The sequence below is a fragment of the Dama dama genome, chromosome X (assembly GCF_033118175.1).
Source record: "Dama dama isolate Ldn47 chromosome X, ASM3311817v1, whole genome shotgun sequence".
Lineage (NCBI taxonomy): Eukaryota > Metazoa > Chordata > Mammalia > Artiodactyla > Cervidae > Dama > Dama dama.
In genome coordinates this window covers 8,541,608-8,559,391 of record NC_083714.1, presented here as the reverse complement: position 1 = coordinate 8,559,391, position 17,784 = coordinate 8,541,608, and the positions used below count along the sequence as shown (strand labels likewise).

At 59.9% G+C, this 17,784-nt stretch overlaps 1 protein-coding gene across 1 annotated transcript; it reads left to right on the top strand.

Moving 5' to 3' along the window:
* The first annotated feature begins 3,181 nt into the window (after positions 1–3,181).
* Positions 3,182–10,733, top strand: LOC133052167 (extracellular matrix protein 2-like). Its single transcript, XM_061136935.1, has 9 exons — positions 3,182–3,347; positions 4,743–5,066; positions 5,600–5,740; positions 6,026–6,141; positions 6,460–6,592; positions 6,800–6,957; positions 7,816–7,955; positions 9,796–10,122; positions 10,553–10,733. The coding sequence occupies exons 1-9, from the start codon at positions 3,182–3,184 to the stop codon at positions 10,731–10,733; spliced, it is 1,686 nt and encodes a 561-aa protein (XP_060992918.1).
* The last annotated feature ends 7,051 nt before the right edge of the window (positions 10,734–17,784 follow it).

The following is a 17,784-nucleotide window of genomic DNA, read 5'->3' as shown; positions in this document are numbered from 1 at the left end:
GCCTCAGGGCCTTCGCACTGCTGTCCATCCTCCTCGGGGGGTTCCTTACTGGAGCCCTTTTTGCATGGATATCTCCTTTTCACTCACATCTCAGCCCAAACATCAGTTTCTCACAGTCCTCATCCTGTCGAAAGTGTTTCTTCCTACAGTCACCGTGGCCAGCCCCTTTCCTTCTGATGGGGTCCTCACACACCCCACTAGACAGCACACTTTGTGAGCACAGGAAAGCTGGCCATGTGGTTCACCACTGTACCACACACCGTGCCAGGCATGGTGTCTGGCCCACCACAGGGGCTCGGGAATGTTCTGTGAGCAAAGATCTATTCTCCAATCCTCCCTTGACAGGACAGGAGCTTTCCGCTGTGCAGTTCTAAAGAGGCTTGAGGGACGAAGGGCATCCTCTAGGCTGCCAATTTGAGTGAGTCCTGGCTCATGAGGGTATGGGTGTTCTTGGGGGATAATTGCATGTAGACAGTGGACCACGTGGAAGGGAAGAACTGGAGGAGAAGGAGCAAGACTCCCTTCCTAGTCCTCAGAACCTTGAGACTGTGCAGCCAGAAGCAATTTTGATCATCTCATCCAGTTTCTATAGGGCCCTGCCTGTTCTCAGACTCTAGAACTTTCTAAAGAGACCATATCCACCACAATGAAATAGGGAGACCGAGACCCTGAGCAGGGAAGCTTCCTCCTGACATCACATGGCTGAGCCGTCTGGGCAGAGCTGGGAGCCCAAAACCCTTCCAGTTCTCAGATTCTAGAACTTTCTAAAGAGACCATATTTGTCACAACAAAATGGGGAGACCGAGGCCCTGAACAGGGAGGCTTCCTCCTGACATCACATGGCTGAGCCGTCCGGGCAGAGCTGGGAGCCCAAAACCCTTCCAGCAACCCTCAGGCTACATCTCTGGTTCCTGGAAAATCCAGACACCAGGCTCAGGGTTAGTGTTGGCCTGGGGCCCTGCCTGTCTCAGCCCAGTCCACGAGCAAGCTCTGTGTTCAGGCTGTGCTCTGTGAGGGTGGCTACAAGGTCCCCACGACGGCCAGACGCCTCGATACTGGACAGAGTAGGTAGCCAGGTGGCCAGTGAGCCCCCGGTGGGAGAAGGGCAGTGAGGACAGGACTCCATGGGACCTGGGGGGCTGAGAGTGCTCCAGGCCTCGCCCCTTCCTGCCTAGGTGGGTAGGAGCTTAGGCCTCCCTCCTCCAGGCCACTGTGCCAGAGAAACCTGGGAGCAGGCTTCCCCCACCTCCAGCCCAGCTAATGGGAACCAGATGGCAGGATGTTTAGTCAGCGCCTGGGGAGCGGCGCAAACAGGGGAAATGGGTTGGGGGCCAGGATTCCAGAATCCATCCCCAGGCAGGGGGAGGGTCAGAGCCGGGGCTCCCACCAGTCCGTCCGTCTCCAGGGGCCCATCTCAGGCTGGGTCCTACCACGTCCTCAAGCAATGCCCAGATCGGGAGGCAGGAGACCCAGTCTCTGGCATCAGACTTGGGCCAACCCTACCCCCTCTCGGTTCCTTCTCTGTACTGAGCAGGGCGGGATTGGGCTCAATGGTCCAGGATCCCTGGGCAAACCCTGGCTTCCTGTGCCTACATTCTCCCCCTCCCCCAGCTTTAGCAAAACATTAGCCCAGGATATCCTGTGTCACCTACAAGCACACAAGCAGATGGTGGCTTCATCCTTGGTTCCCAGGGCGCTTGATCACAATCCCTAGACTGTCTCTGTCTCATGGTCCCAAATTCACTTCTTAACCCAGAGTCCCAGATAGGACGGGGGACCCTGTGTGGCTCATGTGCAACTGTTAGGTGGCCCAAGGGCTCTGGGAAGGCAGTGACTGCTGTGTCCTCACCACATCTGGCACTCGGGACTCAGACTGCTCCCCAGGCACAAAGGAAGACTCGCTTGTGGGGGGAAATCTGTGCCCCCCGCCCCATCCTAGGTCTCACACATTCCTCCCTGACCCCTGACAGATACCTTGAGCCCCAGATGGCTACGGGACACTCCTCCACAAGCCTCCTGGCCCTGTTCCTCACCCCCTCCCCCTCTCCCCTCCACCCAAGCCTTGCCCACAATTAACTCATTTTTTAAGATCGCTTCCAAACATAAGTCAATGCTGGACAGAGTTGTAGGAAAAGCTTCCTCAAGGCTGGCCCCAAAGAGCCATGTGGTGAGATCTGGCCACTTTGCCAGCCCCCGCCTGCTGCCACAGCTGGGCCTGGAGCTGGGGCCCTCTGAGGGCGGGCCAGGGAGCCTGTGGTCAAGACACCCCTTCTTTGCCCCTACTCTCAGACCCCATCCCGACCCAGAGGGACCCATCTGCCTGATGTCAGCAGTCCCAGTGGGACCTGGAAACTGTTAGCCAAGAAGTCTGTGAGGACCTGTGAGATGGCCTCACCCAGACGGCTGCCAGGTCACCCCAGACCAAGGATTCCCGAAGAACCTGGCTGCCCTGGTCCACACACACTCCCATGTAGGGGTGAGGGCATGGGAGGGGGTGGCCTGCAGGGTGTATGTATACCCGCTCTCCATTTCACAGAGGAGGAGGTGGAGGCCTGGAGGAAAGGGAGCTGCCCAGAGGTGGGGGGCACTGGGACCCCATCCCAGCTCTGCCCACGTGTTCTGTCTTCCCTGGAATTGGGAGGCCTCGGCATCAGCAACTGCGACAGAGGGGCTGGAGCCACCATGGTTCGGTGCCCCAGGAACCTGCCCTGGCTCCCAAGGACCTTGGAAGCCCTGGGGTGTGCTGCTGGCTCTCAAGGCCCAGACCCTCTCTTTTCCCAGCCGCTGAGGTAGGATCTGGCAGCCCGAGGTGGGCAGCCCCATCTGTGGTGGGCCTCACAGGTCCCCCTGTGTGCAGAGACAGAAGCCCTATTCACGGGGGCCACTGGGTCAGGGCCAGTGGAGAATGAACGCAGGCTTCTCGGAAAAGGAGCGAGAGCACTCAGGTCCAAGAAAAAAAAATCAATCTCTCTTTCTCCTCAGATGAGAGCAGTGGACTTTGCGGGAAGCTGGGGGCCAGGCCTGGGGAGGCGTTTATTGGGGGGCAGCCTTCCTGGAGGGGGGCCGGGCCAGGTAGGGGAGGCTCGAAGCACTGTAGCTCTGGGAGCCGGACTGTCGCCTGCCACTCCACTGGTGTTCCATCCTTTCCAGCCTTTCATCTCTTTCACCAGCCCCGGTGGCCATGAAGAGGGTGCTGCTCCCTGTCCTGGCTCTCTGGGTGGGGTGCTGCCCTGGAGGGGCCTTGGCCAAGCAAGTCCTGGGCCCAAAAGGGCCTGGGGCCCAGCCAACCCCCACAGGGATGCCCACCCTGCAGCCACCACCACCCAGCGCATCTGGGCCCCCGGACGGTGAGTAAGTGGCACTAGCAGGGTGGCTGGCAGGATGGCACTCTCCCCCACTACTGGGACCCGCCACCTCCAGGGCTGGCACAGAGGGAGAGCAAGCAGATTCACCCTGAAGCTGCCCACCTCATAACCCACCATGAGTGTTCCATTCAGGGCCATGAGGGTCCCATGAGCTTCAGGGAACTTGTTCCTGGAGGGCAAGGGGGCATGATGGACTCTGAGAGGCCCTTGTGCTGATTGCCCATGGTGGGGACAGGGAAGAGAAGACACCCCCTCACCAAGAGAGGCTGCTGCAGCTGGATCTGGAAGAATGGACCCAGATTTGCTGGTTGGAGAGTACAGTTGGCTGCCTTAATGCCTACCAAGGGGACTGAGAGAAGCGCAGGAGGCTGAAAGTGGAGGCCCCGCCCAGGCCCAGGGGTGGAATGGGAGGGGCCCGTGAGGGGACCCAGTGCCTTAACCCACTGCAGACAGCAGGACTTGCAGGACAGGCTCATGGTCAGTGCTGGTTGAGGAGGGGCTACCATGCAGTGAGGGGCTTCCCCAAGTGACTCAGCAGTAAAGAATCCACCTGCAATGCAGGAGACCTGGGTTTGATTCCTGGGTGGGGAAGATCCCCCTGGAGAAGGGCATGGCAACCCACTCCAGTATTCTTGCCTGGAGAATTCTATGGATAGAGGAGCCTGGTGGGCTAGAGTGCATGGGGTCACACAGAGTTGGACACGACTGAGTGATTCAGCATGCACCATGCAGTGGAGGGGAGGTCTGGGGTGGGAGACTATTATCCCCATTTTTCAATGGCTGACAGCCCCTCAGAGTGGCCTGTAGGCTCTCCTCACCCTCAACACCTCCTTCCCAGTAGGCACTGGGGCCTCCACCTCCAGGAGCAAACTATGCCATGTGGCAGCAACCCTTCATCTTCCCAGAGGGGGTCCCTGCCTTTCCCTGCCCAGGAAGAAGCCACAGGGAACTGGAGACACAGGAGCAGGCCCTGCCTCTCTGAATAGGGCAACTAAAGGTCTCCTGGGCCCACAGTCATGAGCCAAGGACCAGCTGGTGCCTTGTCCCTGAAGGATCCCTGGGAGTTCTGAGAAGCAGGCAGGGTGACACAGCCTGCTTATCACATTGAGAACCTCTCTCCTATTCAGGATCCTCCACTCTGGCACCGTGAAAGTGTGAGATGGAGATCAGGGAATCTCTGACACTTGGTGGCTTTGGGTTAGTGACAGAAGGCCAAGAGCTCCTAAGGAGAGAAGAAAAAGGCAGAAGTGAGACCTGGGCAAATACAGGAGAGAAGCAGGCAGGCCAATGGCTGATCTCCCTCCTTGGGAAGGAGGTGCTGCCTCCCAGGCACGCAGGGGTCCCAGCCACCCCACCCCACACTGGCTCCTTCTGCAGGTCAAGTGCGACCCATGCTCAGGAACGGGAGCCCAGACAGGCCTGATGACGGGCAGCTGGACAGGCCATGGCTGCGGCCTGCCTCCAAGGAGGGGGCCCCCAGAGCCCCTACCTGGACCACAGCCCCTCGCTGGAAGGTTCTCTCCAGACCCGGGCTGACCCAGAGGAAGTCGACACAGCCAGCAGCCTGGGAGCACAAACAGGGCCACAACCATGGGGCCGGCACCGTACAGGTCCACCCCCAGGCCACAGGTACAACAAGGCCTGGGGCAGCAAGGACCCCCCGAGCCCAAGAGGGTGCCATGGCTGCCAAGAAGGGCCAGGGTAGGTAGGTCAGAGACCGGGAAGCCAAGAAAAAGGGCCCAAAGCCCAAGAGGTACCCCAAAGGTAAAGACTGACTTCGGACGCATAGCCCAATTGCACTGACACTCCCACCCACTGAGACCCCCACCCACTCTCAGGGTGCCCAAGCTGAGTGCCTCCATCTGCAAGGCAGGAGGGCAACCCTGCCAAGGCAGATCTTCTACCCCAGCCTCAGGGCCCTAGTTTGGGTCTTTGCCCTTGGTGCCGAGAGCAGGAGGCCCAGTGGCCTGTTTTTCTGGTACAGCTGGCTGAGTCACCAGCAGGTCTGGGGAGCCCTGGGAAAGACCCTGTTCCTCAGCAGGCCCCCGTTGCTATGTGAGCAGGCTAGAGCCTCATCTCTCATCCTCCAGGGGCCCCCCAGCAACCCAGGACAGCAGACTGGCATGAGAAGAAGGATCATAGCCAAGGTGAAGGGGGCAGCAACACCTCGGGGACCACAGGTTATGGGCGGAAAAGACCTGGAAGCAGGCGAGGGCAGAGCCCTGGGCCTATAGGCCCAGGCACTCCAGAGTGGGTCATGCCTTCCCTGCCAGCCTCCTGCCTCCTGGCCCAGGCGGCCATTGCCTGCAGCAACGTCAAGATGAAACATGTCCCTGTCCTGTCGGACCCCGGCCTGACCACGCTTTACCTAGCAGGTGGGTGGCCCCACTTTCTCACACCCACTCCCATGGCAGGGGTAGAAGGACATACACCTGGGTGTTTGCCGCAGTTGGTCTTTGGTCCCCGTGGCTGCCTCCCCGCCACGCCTGGGGACGACTCCTGCCCCTCTGACCTAAGAGGCTCTGACCAGGTCAATCAGAAGACCCAGCTCCTTCAAGGAGTCTGTCACTGCGGCCTCTGGCCTGTGTGGAGGAGGTACGGATTGGCAGAGGGGAGGGGGTTGGAGGGGCCGGGAAAATGGCTGCCCTGTGTGTGCACAGAGAACGAAATTGCCAAGATCCCAGCCCACACGTTCCTGGGACTACCTAATCTGGAGTGGCTCGACTTGAGCAAGAATAAGCTGGATGCCCTTGGCCTGCACCCCCACGCCTTCAAGGTACACAGCAGCCCCTCATCCTGGTCTCCTGGGGGATCAGTGCCAGGGGCATCAGTGATGTAGAGTGACATGGTCCATAGCTGGGAGCATGGAGGCCAACACAGATCCTGAGGTCCCCCAAGGGACCAGCACTCTTGGGAGAACCTGAGGAGAGTTCTAGAAACCGCCAGACAAGCCTGGTCCAAGAGGGAACCAGGAAGCCATGATGCAACCCAACCAGGGTGTCTGTGGGCAGGGCGAGCCCAAGGCCACACCGGGAAGGCCCAGCCCCAGCCAGCGGCACCCCAGTCTCCAGCTTGGTCTTCTCCAACCTCCTAGAATCTGACACGGCTGAAGCGGCTGAACCTGGATGGGAACTCACTGTCCACAGTGCCAACCTTGCCCGCCTCGTTGCAGGAGCTCAAACTCAATGACAACCATCTTCAGGGCCTGGAGCACAGCAGCTTCCGGGGTGCGAACAGGCCCCAGGGGGAGGGGGCGAGAGGAGGCTCCACCCAAGGCAGCCTTCTGGGGGGCAGACAGGGAGCACCAACCTAGAAAGGTGGCCCTGGCCTCAAGGACCAGGGGTGGGGGGTCTCTGGAGCTAAGGTGGGCAGCTCCCAGCCGGCCTTCTGAGCTTGGCAGTCAGCTCACCTGCCCCCTCGGCCTGCCACCACAGGTCTCAGCCAGCTGCTGACACTGGAGGTAGAAGGGAACCGGCTACATGACGGAAACATCTCCCCCCTGGCCTTCCAGCCCTTGCGCAGCCTGCTGTACCTGAGGCTGGACCGGAACCAGCTTCGAACCATCCCGCCCGGCCTGCCAGCCTCCCTGCAGGTGACTATGAGCCCCGAGGCCACGAGAGGCAAAGTGAAGTGAAGTCACTCAGTTGTCTGACTCTTTGTGACCCCAGGGACTGTAGTCCACCAGGCTCCTCCATCCATGGAATTTTCTAGGCAAAGAGTACTGGAGTGGGTTGCCATTTCCTTCTCCAGGGGATCTTCCTGACCCAGGGATCGAACCCGGGTCTGCTGCATTGCGGGAAGATGCTTTATTATCTGAGCCACCAGGGAATCCCTGAAAGTGAGAGTCACTCAGTCGTGTCTGACTCTTTGCAACCCCATGGACTATACAGTCCATGGAATTCTCCAGGCCAGAATACTGGAGTGGGTAGCCTTTTTCTTCTCCAGGGGATCTTCCCAACCCAGGGATTGAACCCAGGTCTCCAACATTGCAGGTTGATTCTTTACCAACTGAGTCACAAGGGTGAGCTGTGGCCAAAAGACTGGAGTGTCTGCCCACAACAGCTGGGCCAGCTGCCTGTGGGGACAATTTTGATGCTAAACCCACAAGGCCTCAGCACCAAAGGGCCTTTCCTCAGCCCGACGAAACCTTCCTGGAGCCCAAAATTGAACCTCAAGGACCATCGTGGACCTGCCAGGTGTCCCTGAACAAGGCTCATGCCCTCTCTGGGCCGCACGATCCCTGGTGCTTGGCAATGCTCTCTGAGCCTGTGTCTTGCAGGACTCTGAAGAGTCATGGTACAGCTTGCAGGTGTCAACTGGGATCTTTCGCACAGTTGGCCACAGCCCTGAGAGGGGCAGAGACAGTGGGGCCTAGTGGAAGGGGGCAAGGAGCTGAGCTAGGCCACCACTGACTGGTGGGTCGAATGCTTACCCTGAACCCTGGCCCTAGGAGCTGCACTTGGGCACAAACATCATCGAGGAGGTGAGAGAGGGCACACTGAACCACAGCTGCAGCCTCAGTGTTCTGGTTCTCAGCAACAACCGGCTCCAGGAGGACCGACTGGCACCCCGTGCTTGGATCGATCTTCCGTGAGTACTGCGGTCCCCCTGGCACCGCCCAAGCTCTGCCCCCATGGGCACAAAGATAGAGGACACTCACAAAGGAAGCAGAGAGTTAGGAGGGAAGGCAGAGAGACTTCACGGGGCCTGGTGGGTCACCTGGGTCACCTGCATCCCTGCCCAGGGTTCAGGGTGGCCTGGCCCTCAGTCACCACCTGCTTCTCCAAGATTTCTCTCTGGCCCTCCCACCCGACAGAACTCCCAAGTCCACAAAATCCCTCCTCTGCCTGTGCCCAGAGGGAGGGCAGTCTAGGTGCTGCAAGCTGTCCCCATGCTGGGTTTAGCTAGGAAGCAACGAGGGCAGGAAGGGGCATGGAAGAAATGGCAGCCACAGGAAAAAGGCCTGTGACCTTCCTGGGGCAGCCATAACAAAGTACCACAAAGAGGGCAGCTTAAAACAACAGAGCTCTGTTCTCACAGTTGTGGAGGTCAGAGATCCAAAATCAAGGTGTGGCAGGGCCATGTTCCCTCCAGGGTAGGATCTCTTCTGCCTCTTCCAGTTTCTGGGGGCTCCAGGTGCCACTTGGCTTGTGGCCGCATCACTGCAGCCTCTGCATTTTTCACCTGGCTTCCCCTCTGTGACTGTGTCTCTCCTCTTCTAAGACCACCTCCCATTGCATTTCCTGCCCATCCTAAAGCAGGATGATGTCATCCCAAGATCCTTCACTCACTCACATCTACAAAGACCTTTCTGCCAAATCAGGTCACATACACGGGTTCTGGGCAGCCATATCTTTGGGGGGCACTAGTCACCCCACTATAGGAAGAAGGGTCCAGGATGAGTCCCCATGATCTCATTTGGATGGCTGAGTCAGGTCACCGGCAGGAGGGGCTAGGAGGCAGACAAGGCCCTTACAGGCACTGCCTAAGGAGTCAGGATGTGACCCCAGGACTGGCCAAAGGGCTGGAAAGGGACAATCCTTGGGGTTTGAAGACAACTGAGGCAGAGCAGGGGTAGGGTGAAGGAGGGGTTGAGAGTCCAGACCGCCATTCCAGGGACCAGAGCCTCCCGCCCTGCGCCCTCGTGTTCCAGGAAAAAGTTACCAGGACGTTTGGGTTTAATTATTCCTTTTTCCTCTCCCCCTCTTGCCAAGGGGGCAAAGGAAAGCAGACAGCAGCCTAGGGAGGGGCCGCCCAGCCGTGTTCCACTCCCGCTGCGGGGCCTGGGCAGGGGGCTGGCGGCCAGTCAAGCCTAGGCCGGCGCCGGCCAATTTTTCTCCGGCTGGTAGATGGAGAGGGGGCTGCTGGCTCGGCAGGCCTGGGAGGCACCAGAGACCCACCTGCTTTGGACAGAGGATGGCATCCACCCCAAGGCCAAAGAGCTGACCCCAACCACAGGGGCTGGGGGAGGGGGGATATCAGTGAGAGGAACCACTTGCCTTGCCCCAATCTGTTCTAGAAGCATCATCACCCTGCGCTCCTGGTTTCCCTCCCCATCAGTCTTCAGCTTGCCTTCAGCCTAGGTAGGGCCAAGAGGTCAAGAAAGTGCAGCATGGGGACCACCAGGGAGATAGCTCTTGGCCCAGACCACTGGCCCCTCTGCTCGGGCTTAGGAGGGAGAGAGAGGAAAGGGAGCGGATCTTCCATCTCCACCCCGAGGGCCAGCCTCGCTAGCTGTGCGGTGAGCAAGGGAGGACCCCGCAGACCCTTTCCCAGCCTCCATGGACAGAGGGCACACAAGCCAGACAGGGCCTGGCCATCCCCAGCCGTTGGAAGCCTTGGTGGTGGCTGCCATCTTGAAGCAAATCCCCACCCTCCTCTGGGGCGTGGACCAGGGGCCCCGACTATAACTCCCCTACTGCACCCCTAGGAAGCTGGAGGCCCTCGACCTGTCCTACAACCGGCTGGTGCACGTGCCCTCCTTCCTGCCCCGGGGCCTCCGCCACCTGATGCTGCACCACAACCGCATCGAGCGCATCCCCGGCTACGTGTTTGCGCACATGAAGCCCGGCCTGGAGTCCCTGCACCTGGCCCACAACAGCCTGCGCGAGGATGGCATCCACAGCGTGTCCTTCCTGGGCCTGCAGGCCTCCCTGGCCGAGCTGCTCCTGGACCACAACCAGCTGCAGGCCATCCCAAAGGGTCTCCTGGGCCTCCGGGCACTGCAGGTGCTACGTCTGAGCCACAACAAGATCAGGTAGGGCCACATCCTGCTGTTCCCTCACCCCACCCCGCCCCGGCCTGTCCCCACCTCCAGTCTGGCAGCTCTGCTGAGACCCAGAGACCCCACCTGGCAGGCTGGCCAGATGTTCTGGCCTGTGGGCTCATCAGCCAGGGGCCCCAGAGGCTGGCGGCAGCACTGTGGGGGCATTCTTCCCTGCCTCCATGGGCCCATCTTGATCGCTGTGACTGGAGGCTGTGCCCAGTGGCTGGCAGAAGAATCTGGGCTGGGGGAGGGCGGGAGAGGTTGGGAGCCCCGAGTGGCCAGGTGACCCTCCACCCTGGACCTGGTGTCTGTGCCTCGGTGTCCCCACCATCCACTGTGGTGCCACGCTTTCTCTCCTCTCGCCTGATGCCTGACTCTCCTTTCTGGGGTCTCGGCTCCTCCTGCAACCCCTCCTCCACAGACACGTACCCCTGAATTCCATCTGTGACACACGTGTGGCCCAGGACTCCAACCTCATCTCCACGCACCTGGAGAACAACCTTATTGACCGGCGCCGCATCCCACCCACTGCCTTCTCCTGCATCCGGGCCTACCATAGCGTGGTCCTCGAGCCCCAGCAAAAGGAGGGGGAGTCTGCCTAGCCCCACTGCCAGCCTTCTCCACCCCCTTCTCTGGGGGGACTGGAGGTGGCAGGAGCCTAGGCCCAGCTCCGATGGATTGATGCGCCACTGGGAGAAAGTTCTAGAAGACCCTGCTGCTTCAGATGTGCCCATGTCCCATTGACTATCAAGGCCCCTTCACTCAGTAGATGGCCCAGCCTGGTACGGTGCTCGTTTGGACTTAAACATAATAGATGTATCTCATTCAAGCCCATTCACCTCCACCGGCCTCCCTCCTTCCCTCCTGGATCTCGGCAGCCTGTACATGCTGGCACTCCAGGGTACATGGAGCCCTCAGAGCCCACATCCTGGACATGGCTTCATCAGCAGGAGGTTAAGAGGGCCTGATTCTAGAATCTTCTCCAAGAGCCCCCCGACCCCCACCCACCCTGGCCAGGGTCCTGACGTCCCCTTGCAGCTTGGCCCAAAGCCATCTAGAGGCCCGGCTTACCTCCACTGTTCAGGGAAGCATCACTACCCTCTTTTCCAGGAAGCATCCCTGTCCTGGGAGTGGACACACACAAGAGGTGGTGACTGTCCGCCTGGTGGGGGAGACAGCAGCTAGCTATGAGCGCTCAGCCCCACCGGGCCCTTCAACTGTGCTGAGAGCCAGTTGGAGGTCACTGGAACAGTTCACAGCCCCTGCCCCGGGGCGTGGGGAGCTCATGGCAATATGGCGGCCAGAGAGAGAGCACATGACAGGCACTGAGGATGCAGCACAGCTGCTGAAGGAAGAAGTGCCCACTGTCAAGACCTTGCCCTGCCAGTGCCTTGGCCTGGGGTCTGGGCCTGGGAGCTGGGAGTCCTGCGTCGGTCCCACTCTGTAGTCAGCCCCCGCATGCCTCAGCCCTGAGTTCTAAGCAGAGAAAAGGCCAGACTCTGGCAGGGGGCGGGGAGAGGCCTGGGAAGCTGGCGGAGTGTTTGCTTTGGACTCATCCTTGCATTCCTTCTCCTCTTGGGCCTGGGCCCACAGATATGGCACTTCCTGTTTGGACTGGGTCAGAGGTCAGTAGCCCTTGAGGCGCTGGCCCTGTGGGGAGGCCCCCTGTTGCTTTCCCAGCTCTCACAACCCCTCCTCCCCAGTCTGGCTGCCTGCCCCCACCCCCAGCCCCTTCAGCTTGTTCAGTCAGCCCCGAGTCCCCTCCCCAGACTCAGAGTTCTGGCCCCCGACAGGCACAGGAAGTTCAGGCTGGGCAACCCCCACCCCCAACTGCTCTTACCTCCCTACTGAGCAGACCCTCTGAACTAATTCCACTTCACACAGAGAACACTTGGCCCTTGGGGCTTCTGTCAGGTGGACTGAACCCAGCAGGGGCTGGGCAATCCTTCCATGACCCTCCTCAGCCCCGAGTGGGTATCCACCATTGAGCTCCCCAGAAGCCGACTCAGAGGCGAGGAGAGGTGTGAGGAAGTCTCCTCGGAGGCTCTTGAGGGGAGGAGAGGATAAGAGTGGGCCCAGGGAGAAGCTGGCATGTGACCGACAATGCAAGACAAGCCAAGGCGCACAGGTGCCCTGGATCCAAGCTGGTCGGGAGCTGGAACAGGGCACAGGACTTTTATATCCCCTGTCATCATTAGGTAGGCCTTCCCAGCAAAGGAGGGGTGACTGGGGCAAAGACCCTCTGTTCAGCTCAGGCAACTCCCCAAGAGGGCTAGGATGTCAGGGCCTTCAGTCCTATCAGAGTGGTGCCCGTGGTGGCACGACCCCGAGGAGAGTGAGAACCCCAGATAGACCCCGAGCCAGGGGAGCAAGCACAGTGCGGCCAAGACTTGGTGGCAGGACCAAGCCCACCCTGCACCCTCTGCTCACTGGTGCCTGCTGGCGGTGGTGCCCAGCAGTGGGTGTGGCCCAGTGAGTAACCCAGATACACTGGGCATCAGAGGGTTCCTCATGGTCATCACGGTGATGGTGGTGATGACAGGGTAGGGGTGACTACTTTCAGGTGGCGAAAAGCAAGGCGTTCATCAGTCCCTGGACCAAGGCGGCAGAGGTCCTCCGACGGTAGGAGTACGACTAAGGATGAGACCAGTGGGGACAGTGGGAATCAGGAGCGAGTCACAGAGGCTAATGGCCACTAGGAGCAGAGAAGGGGGACAGGGAACTGGGGGGCACTCCTTCCAAGAACCTCAAGGGCCCCACCCCACGCACAATCCCAGAGTCCTGCCCACCAACGTTCTTCCAGCCACCTCTTCCTCCTCCCCAGGGCTCCAACCCGAGGGCCAGCTACCCAGTCCTTCGAGGGGCTTCCCCCAGCAGGTTCCAAGCATTCCTCCTGTCTCATAAACCCACGTGCTGGTCTTGGAGAAAGACAGGCTGAGGAAGGGGCATTAGAGAGTGAGGAGGGCAAAGGATGTGGCAGGCATGCTGCCCCCCCCAGGCCTGTGCCTCCCCCGACCCTGACCTGTGAGCAGTGGCACCATGGTGGGCACACAGGGCCAGTCCAGTAAGGCTGGCTGCCTGGCCCCCAGCCCTGCACCTGCTCTCGGCTACAACCCCCACCGGAGCCTGCTGGCCCCAGGGCAGCAGGCAGATCCAGGGCCCACTCCTGGGGGCTGGTGTCCACCAAGGGAGGACCATGCCCCCCCACCCTGTTTCATGGCCTTCTGGGGTCTCCTGGCTTTGCAGGCGGCCACAGATGCAGCCCTGTGGCACAGTCCCCTGTCCAGCTGCTTCCTCTAGCCACACCCAGAGCGTGCCTCTCCAAAGATAGCTAGATGTGGGCCAGGCCCCCACGGAGCCCCCTTCGAGCCCTGAAATTACAGCCCTGGTGGCCTGGGACACAGAGCTGCTGTGTGATTATGTCCTCAAGGGAAGGTCAAAAAAAGCTCTGGCATAGAGACTGCCAGCTTTCACCGACCACACCTCGGGCATCAGCGCTGGGAACCTTCCAGAAAGCAGAGGTTTGGCCCACTCTAAGGAGTGGGACTGGCCCCAGGCATCCAGAGGGTCCCCTGGGCAAGTTATACCTGTGGCCCTGGGGCCTCCGGAATGCCAAGGAACCAATGAGGTGGGAGGGACTGCTCCTAGTTACTGTGGGCCTGGCCCCTGCCCTGCCCCTGCCCAGCCCATGAGGGTGCAGAGATTTGGGCAGTGCGGATGAGGGGAGTGGATAAAACCAGAAGGCTGAGAGTGACGGCAGGCAAGGCTGTGAACTTGGGGGTGTCGGCTTGGGTGCAGGGGCTGCAGTGCCTAGAAGCCTTGAGGGCCCTCTCCAAGATCTTGGCTGAGTTCTAGGCAGGGTGGCGTGTTCAGGAAGTGACCCTAATGTATGTGTGTGACAGGTCCCTGCCTGGCAATGGGGCTCCTGTGGGTGATGCCCCCTACTGGGCTGGCTGTGCAAGAACCCATGGGAGCACTCCAAGGAGGGGCTAGAAGGCAGCCGCAGGACACCGCTGGGAGCCACCTCCTCCCAGAAGTCCTCCCTGCCCCCCTCCTCCTAGAAGTCCTCCCTGTGCCCCCTCCTCCCAGAAGTCCTCACTGTGCCCCATCCAGTGAGCTCCAGGTGGGTGAGGGAGATCAGTGGAAGTTGAGGCTGACTGACTCAGTGCCCAGGGAAGTGACAGAGATGCAGAAGAGAGACCTGAAAAAGGACTGGGGAGCCCAGAAGAACAGAGAAGGGGAGTGATTAGCAGAGGCAGAGAGAAGGGAGCACCAGCCAGACACAGCAGGGCAGGGAGGCCAGGAAGGCCCTGAAAGGGGGCTGGCAGAGGGCCCCTGAAGGTCAGGGCCAGGCTAATCTCTCCAGGCCCTAGAAGCACACAGGATGGGAGCGAGCATCTGGGTGGGCTGGCGCTCAGGCTGGGGCAGGCGCTCTCTGAGCCTCTGGGAGCCCGGCCCACTGGGCCACCTCCCAGGCTACCAGGCTCTGCCCTTGAGGAACATGCAGCAAAGGCAGCTTGAGCGGGCTGTGTTCTTGACTCCTGGCAGAAGGACCTTCTAACAAGTGGAGGCTGCTAAGGTATCCTGGCTGAGGGGCAGGGGGCTGCTGGAAGGATCACCCAGTCCTCTTTAGCCCCTTGGGGCTAGTGTCCAGACTAGGGCTTTGGGAGCCTGTACAGTGATGTCCCAGAGGTGCAGAGAATGCTGGGAAAGGGCGTTAGTCACCCCTGGGCTCCTGCTGGCAGAGGCCGGCCTCTGCCTCCCAGTCCTCCCGCCCCCACCTCCAGTCCCTCAGCCAGCCCTGTCTGCACTGGTTCTTGTGGAGCTAAGACAGCTGTGCATCAGCCTCCTCCAAGGGCCCCGGGGCCTCAGGAAATGCCTGCTCTTCCTTCCTGCCTTGCCCCCATGCCTGCCCTCCCCTGCCTCCTGCTGCCTCCTCCCAGCCCCAGGAGGCCAGAGGCCAGGAGGCCACAGCTCCGCTGGCCAGTGGGATGTGCTGTGCTCAGTGGCTGCTTCGACTGGGGTCCTCGTTGTTCCTCGGCTACAGAGGAGAGGGAGGGAGCGGGGGAGGCCCAGGACCGAGGTGCAGCCTGGCTGGTCTGGGAGTGGCCCCCAAATTAGAGGGCCAGGCCCAGTGACTCAATGGGCCTTGGGCCGGGCGTGCAGTTATGGCTTATTGCAGACTGCAAACCACAGACAGAAAAGCCTTCCAGGCGCAAGAACCGTATTTACGGACATATTGTCCCAGATGCACCTCCAGCTGCGGGGAAGAACTCCAAGGTGCAGGGTGTCGCCTCACTGCTGTCCCAAGTTCCCTCCAGGAGCCTCCCTGGCCCACCACTAAGGTTTCCCACCTAACTGCCTTCCTGCTCCCCTATGGTCTTCCTTCTGCCAACAATGTCCCTCTTCTCTACTTGTCTGCTCTAAGTCCTCTCCTCCAGGAAGCCTTCCTGAGTGCCTCTGGCGCTGTGTGTGGCCATGGCCTGACCCAGTCCCCTCCTCACAGAGCTGCGAGCCCGGCCACAGAGTCCCCAGAGCAGTGCAAGGCTCCACAGAGGGCGGCTAGGGGCACCAGGCCAGGTGGGACCTTACTCAGTAAACAACTTGGCTCCTTGGGCAGTAGGCATGCCTTGCGCCCTTTTCTTTTTTTTTCATTTAAAAAATGTTTCAATAACTTTATGGAGCTATATTGCATCGACCAAAAAGCTTGTCTAGATTTTTCCATAATATGTTTTGGAAAGGATCTATAGCATACAATTAATTCACCTATTTAATGTGTACAGTGGTTTTTGTCTAATATCTTCACAGAGGGTCCAACATCATCATAGTCAATTTTACAACATTTTCATCAAGTCTTAAAGAAAATTTATACCTTTGGCTATCACCACTCTATCCGTCATGCCCCCCTAAGAAACCACGAATCTACTTTTTGTCCCTGTGCATGTGCCGATTCTAGACATTTCCTGCAGGCTCACGCAATGTGAGCACAAGGTCTTGTATGTGTTTTGGACCCTCTTTCTCCTCCTTCCCAGCTGTGAATGAGGGTTGCTGCTCCGTGAGGTGACCCAGGCTTCATGGTATGAGTCCTTCTGCTGCCAGAGATATTTGAATATGTCACCAATAAACAGGAGAAAAAAAAAAACAAACAAATAAGCAAAACCAACCCCCATGTCTGGAAGGGCACATGCTTCCAACCAAGTGTGACTACCTCACCCACAGGGACAAGAGGGAGCCACCACAGCTTTGTCAAGGCTGTGTCCCAGGTCCAACTGGCCATGCCTGAATGGATGCTTCCACAAAGAAAAGGGATCTGGGCCCAGCCACTGCCCTGGTAGAACTTTTTAGAACCTACCTGCTTGCTGGGTGGGCGGGACCCTGAGGCCTCACCACCCCCCTTCTCCTTTCATTGGCGCTGCCTCTCCCTGACCTGCCCTCGGCCCCTGCCTGTTTGAGTTTTTTCTTTTTTTTCCTCCTTTGGGCCCACTGGAGTTCTGTCCGGCTTTCATTTCTTTCCCCATTCTCCTTTGCAGATCTCAGCGGCGCTCCTTGCCTCAGTTTCTCGTCCCATCTAAACCCTCACCTCTGTCTCCCCAAAGCTGCTCTTGCAGGAGGTTCCCTGAGGCCGAAGCTGGGCAAAAAGGGCCAAGGTGAGGGGGAGGAATTGGGACCCCACGGGACGGGGAGGAGGGGTGGGCTTGTCTCTCAGGAAGTGGCTGAGCTACCAGGGATGGCGTGGGTGTCAAGGCTGCTGACAGCCTCTTTCTGGGACATTTGGTGGGCTGACCCGGTTACCCCAAGAAGTGGCCAGCACCAGCCTCAGCGCTGAGGAAGTGGCCACCCTTACCACGGTTCCTGCACCCTGGGGGACCTGCTCAGATGGAGCAAGAAGGATGACTGGCCGGCTCCACCTCTCTGAATCAGCTTCTGCGAGCCTCAGCTCGGGGGAGGCAAGCCGGGGAGGAGGACCTCCAGAATTTGTACTGCCCCCTGCCAGTTCCCAGCTGAACCCCATTCTGAGGTCATGGGGACAAAAAGGCTGGAGTGGGCTGGGAAGTGGATCCAGCCCTTCCAGCAATCCACCACGACTCCCTCCCTGATCCCAAACAACCACCTCCTCCCCAGACTGCGGCTGCCACACGTTTGTTCTGGGAAGGCTCAGGACAGGATTCCAGGGGCCCCTCGCTGGAGTAGCACCAGGAGGCCACCACCCCCTTATCCCCCTTCCTTTTCTGCCCTCTCGCCTTCCTCTGCCAGGCCGAGCACCGGCCAGCTAGCCAGCTCCAGCCCCCCTTGTTGGGCCTCAGTGTCCCCATCAGGACGGTGGAAAGTTTGAATCTCTGAGGCTGCGTCGTCGTTGGCCCGGAGACGCCAAAGGGCCTTGTCTGAGTGAGAGAGTGTGCACCCCCCGGGGTGGGGAGTAGGGGGTCGTGGCCTTGGAGTTGGGGGCGTCGTCCTCGGGGTGGGGGGGCTTAAGGGGGAGGGGTGTAGCTAGCCTAGCCGTCTACAAGAAAATTACTCCCTTTGAAGCTGCCAGGGGGGCCTGGAAGCCTGCCCCCTCCTTCCCTTCCTCCCTCCCTCTCTCCCTCCCTCCCCGCCCCCTCCCCGCCGCCGTCCCCTCCCCGTCGGTCTGCCCGCCCGCCCAGCCTTTAGCCT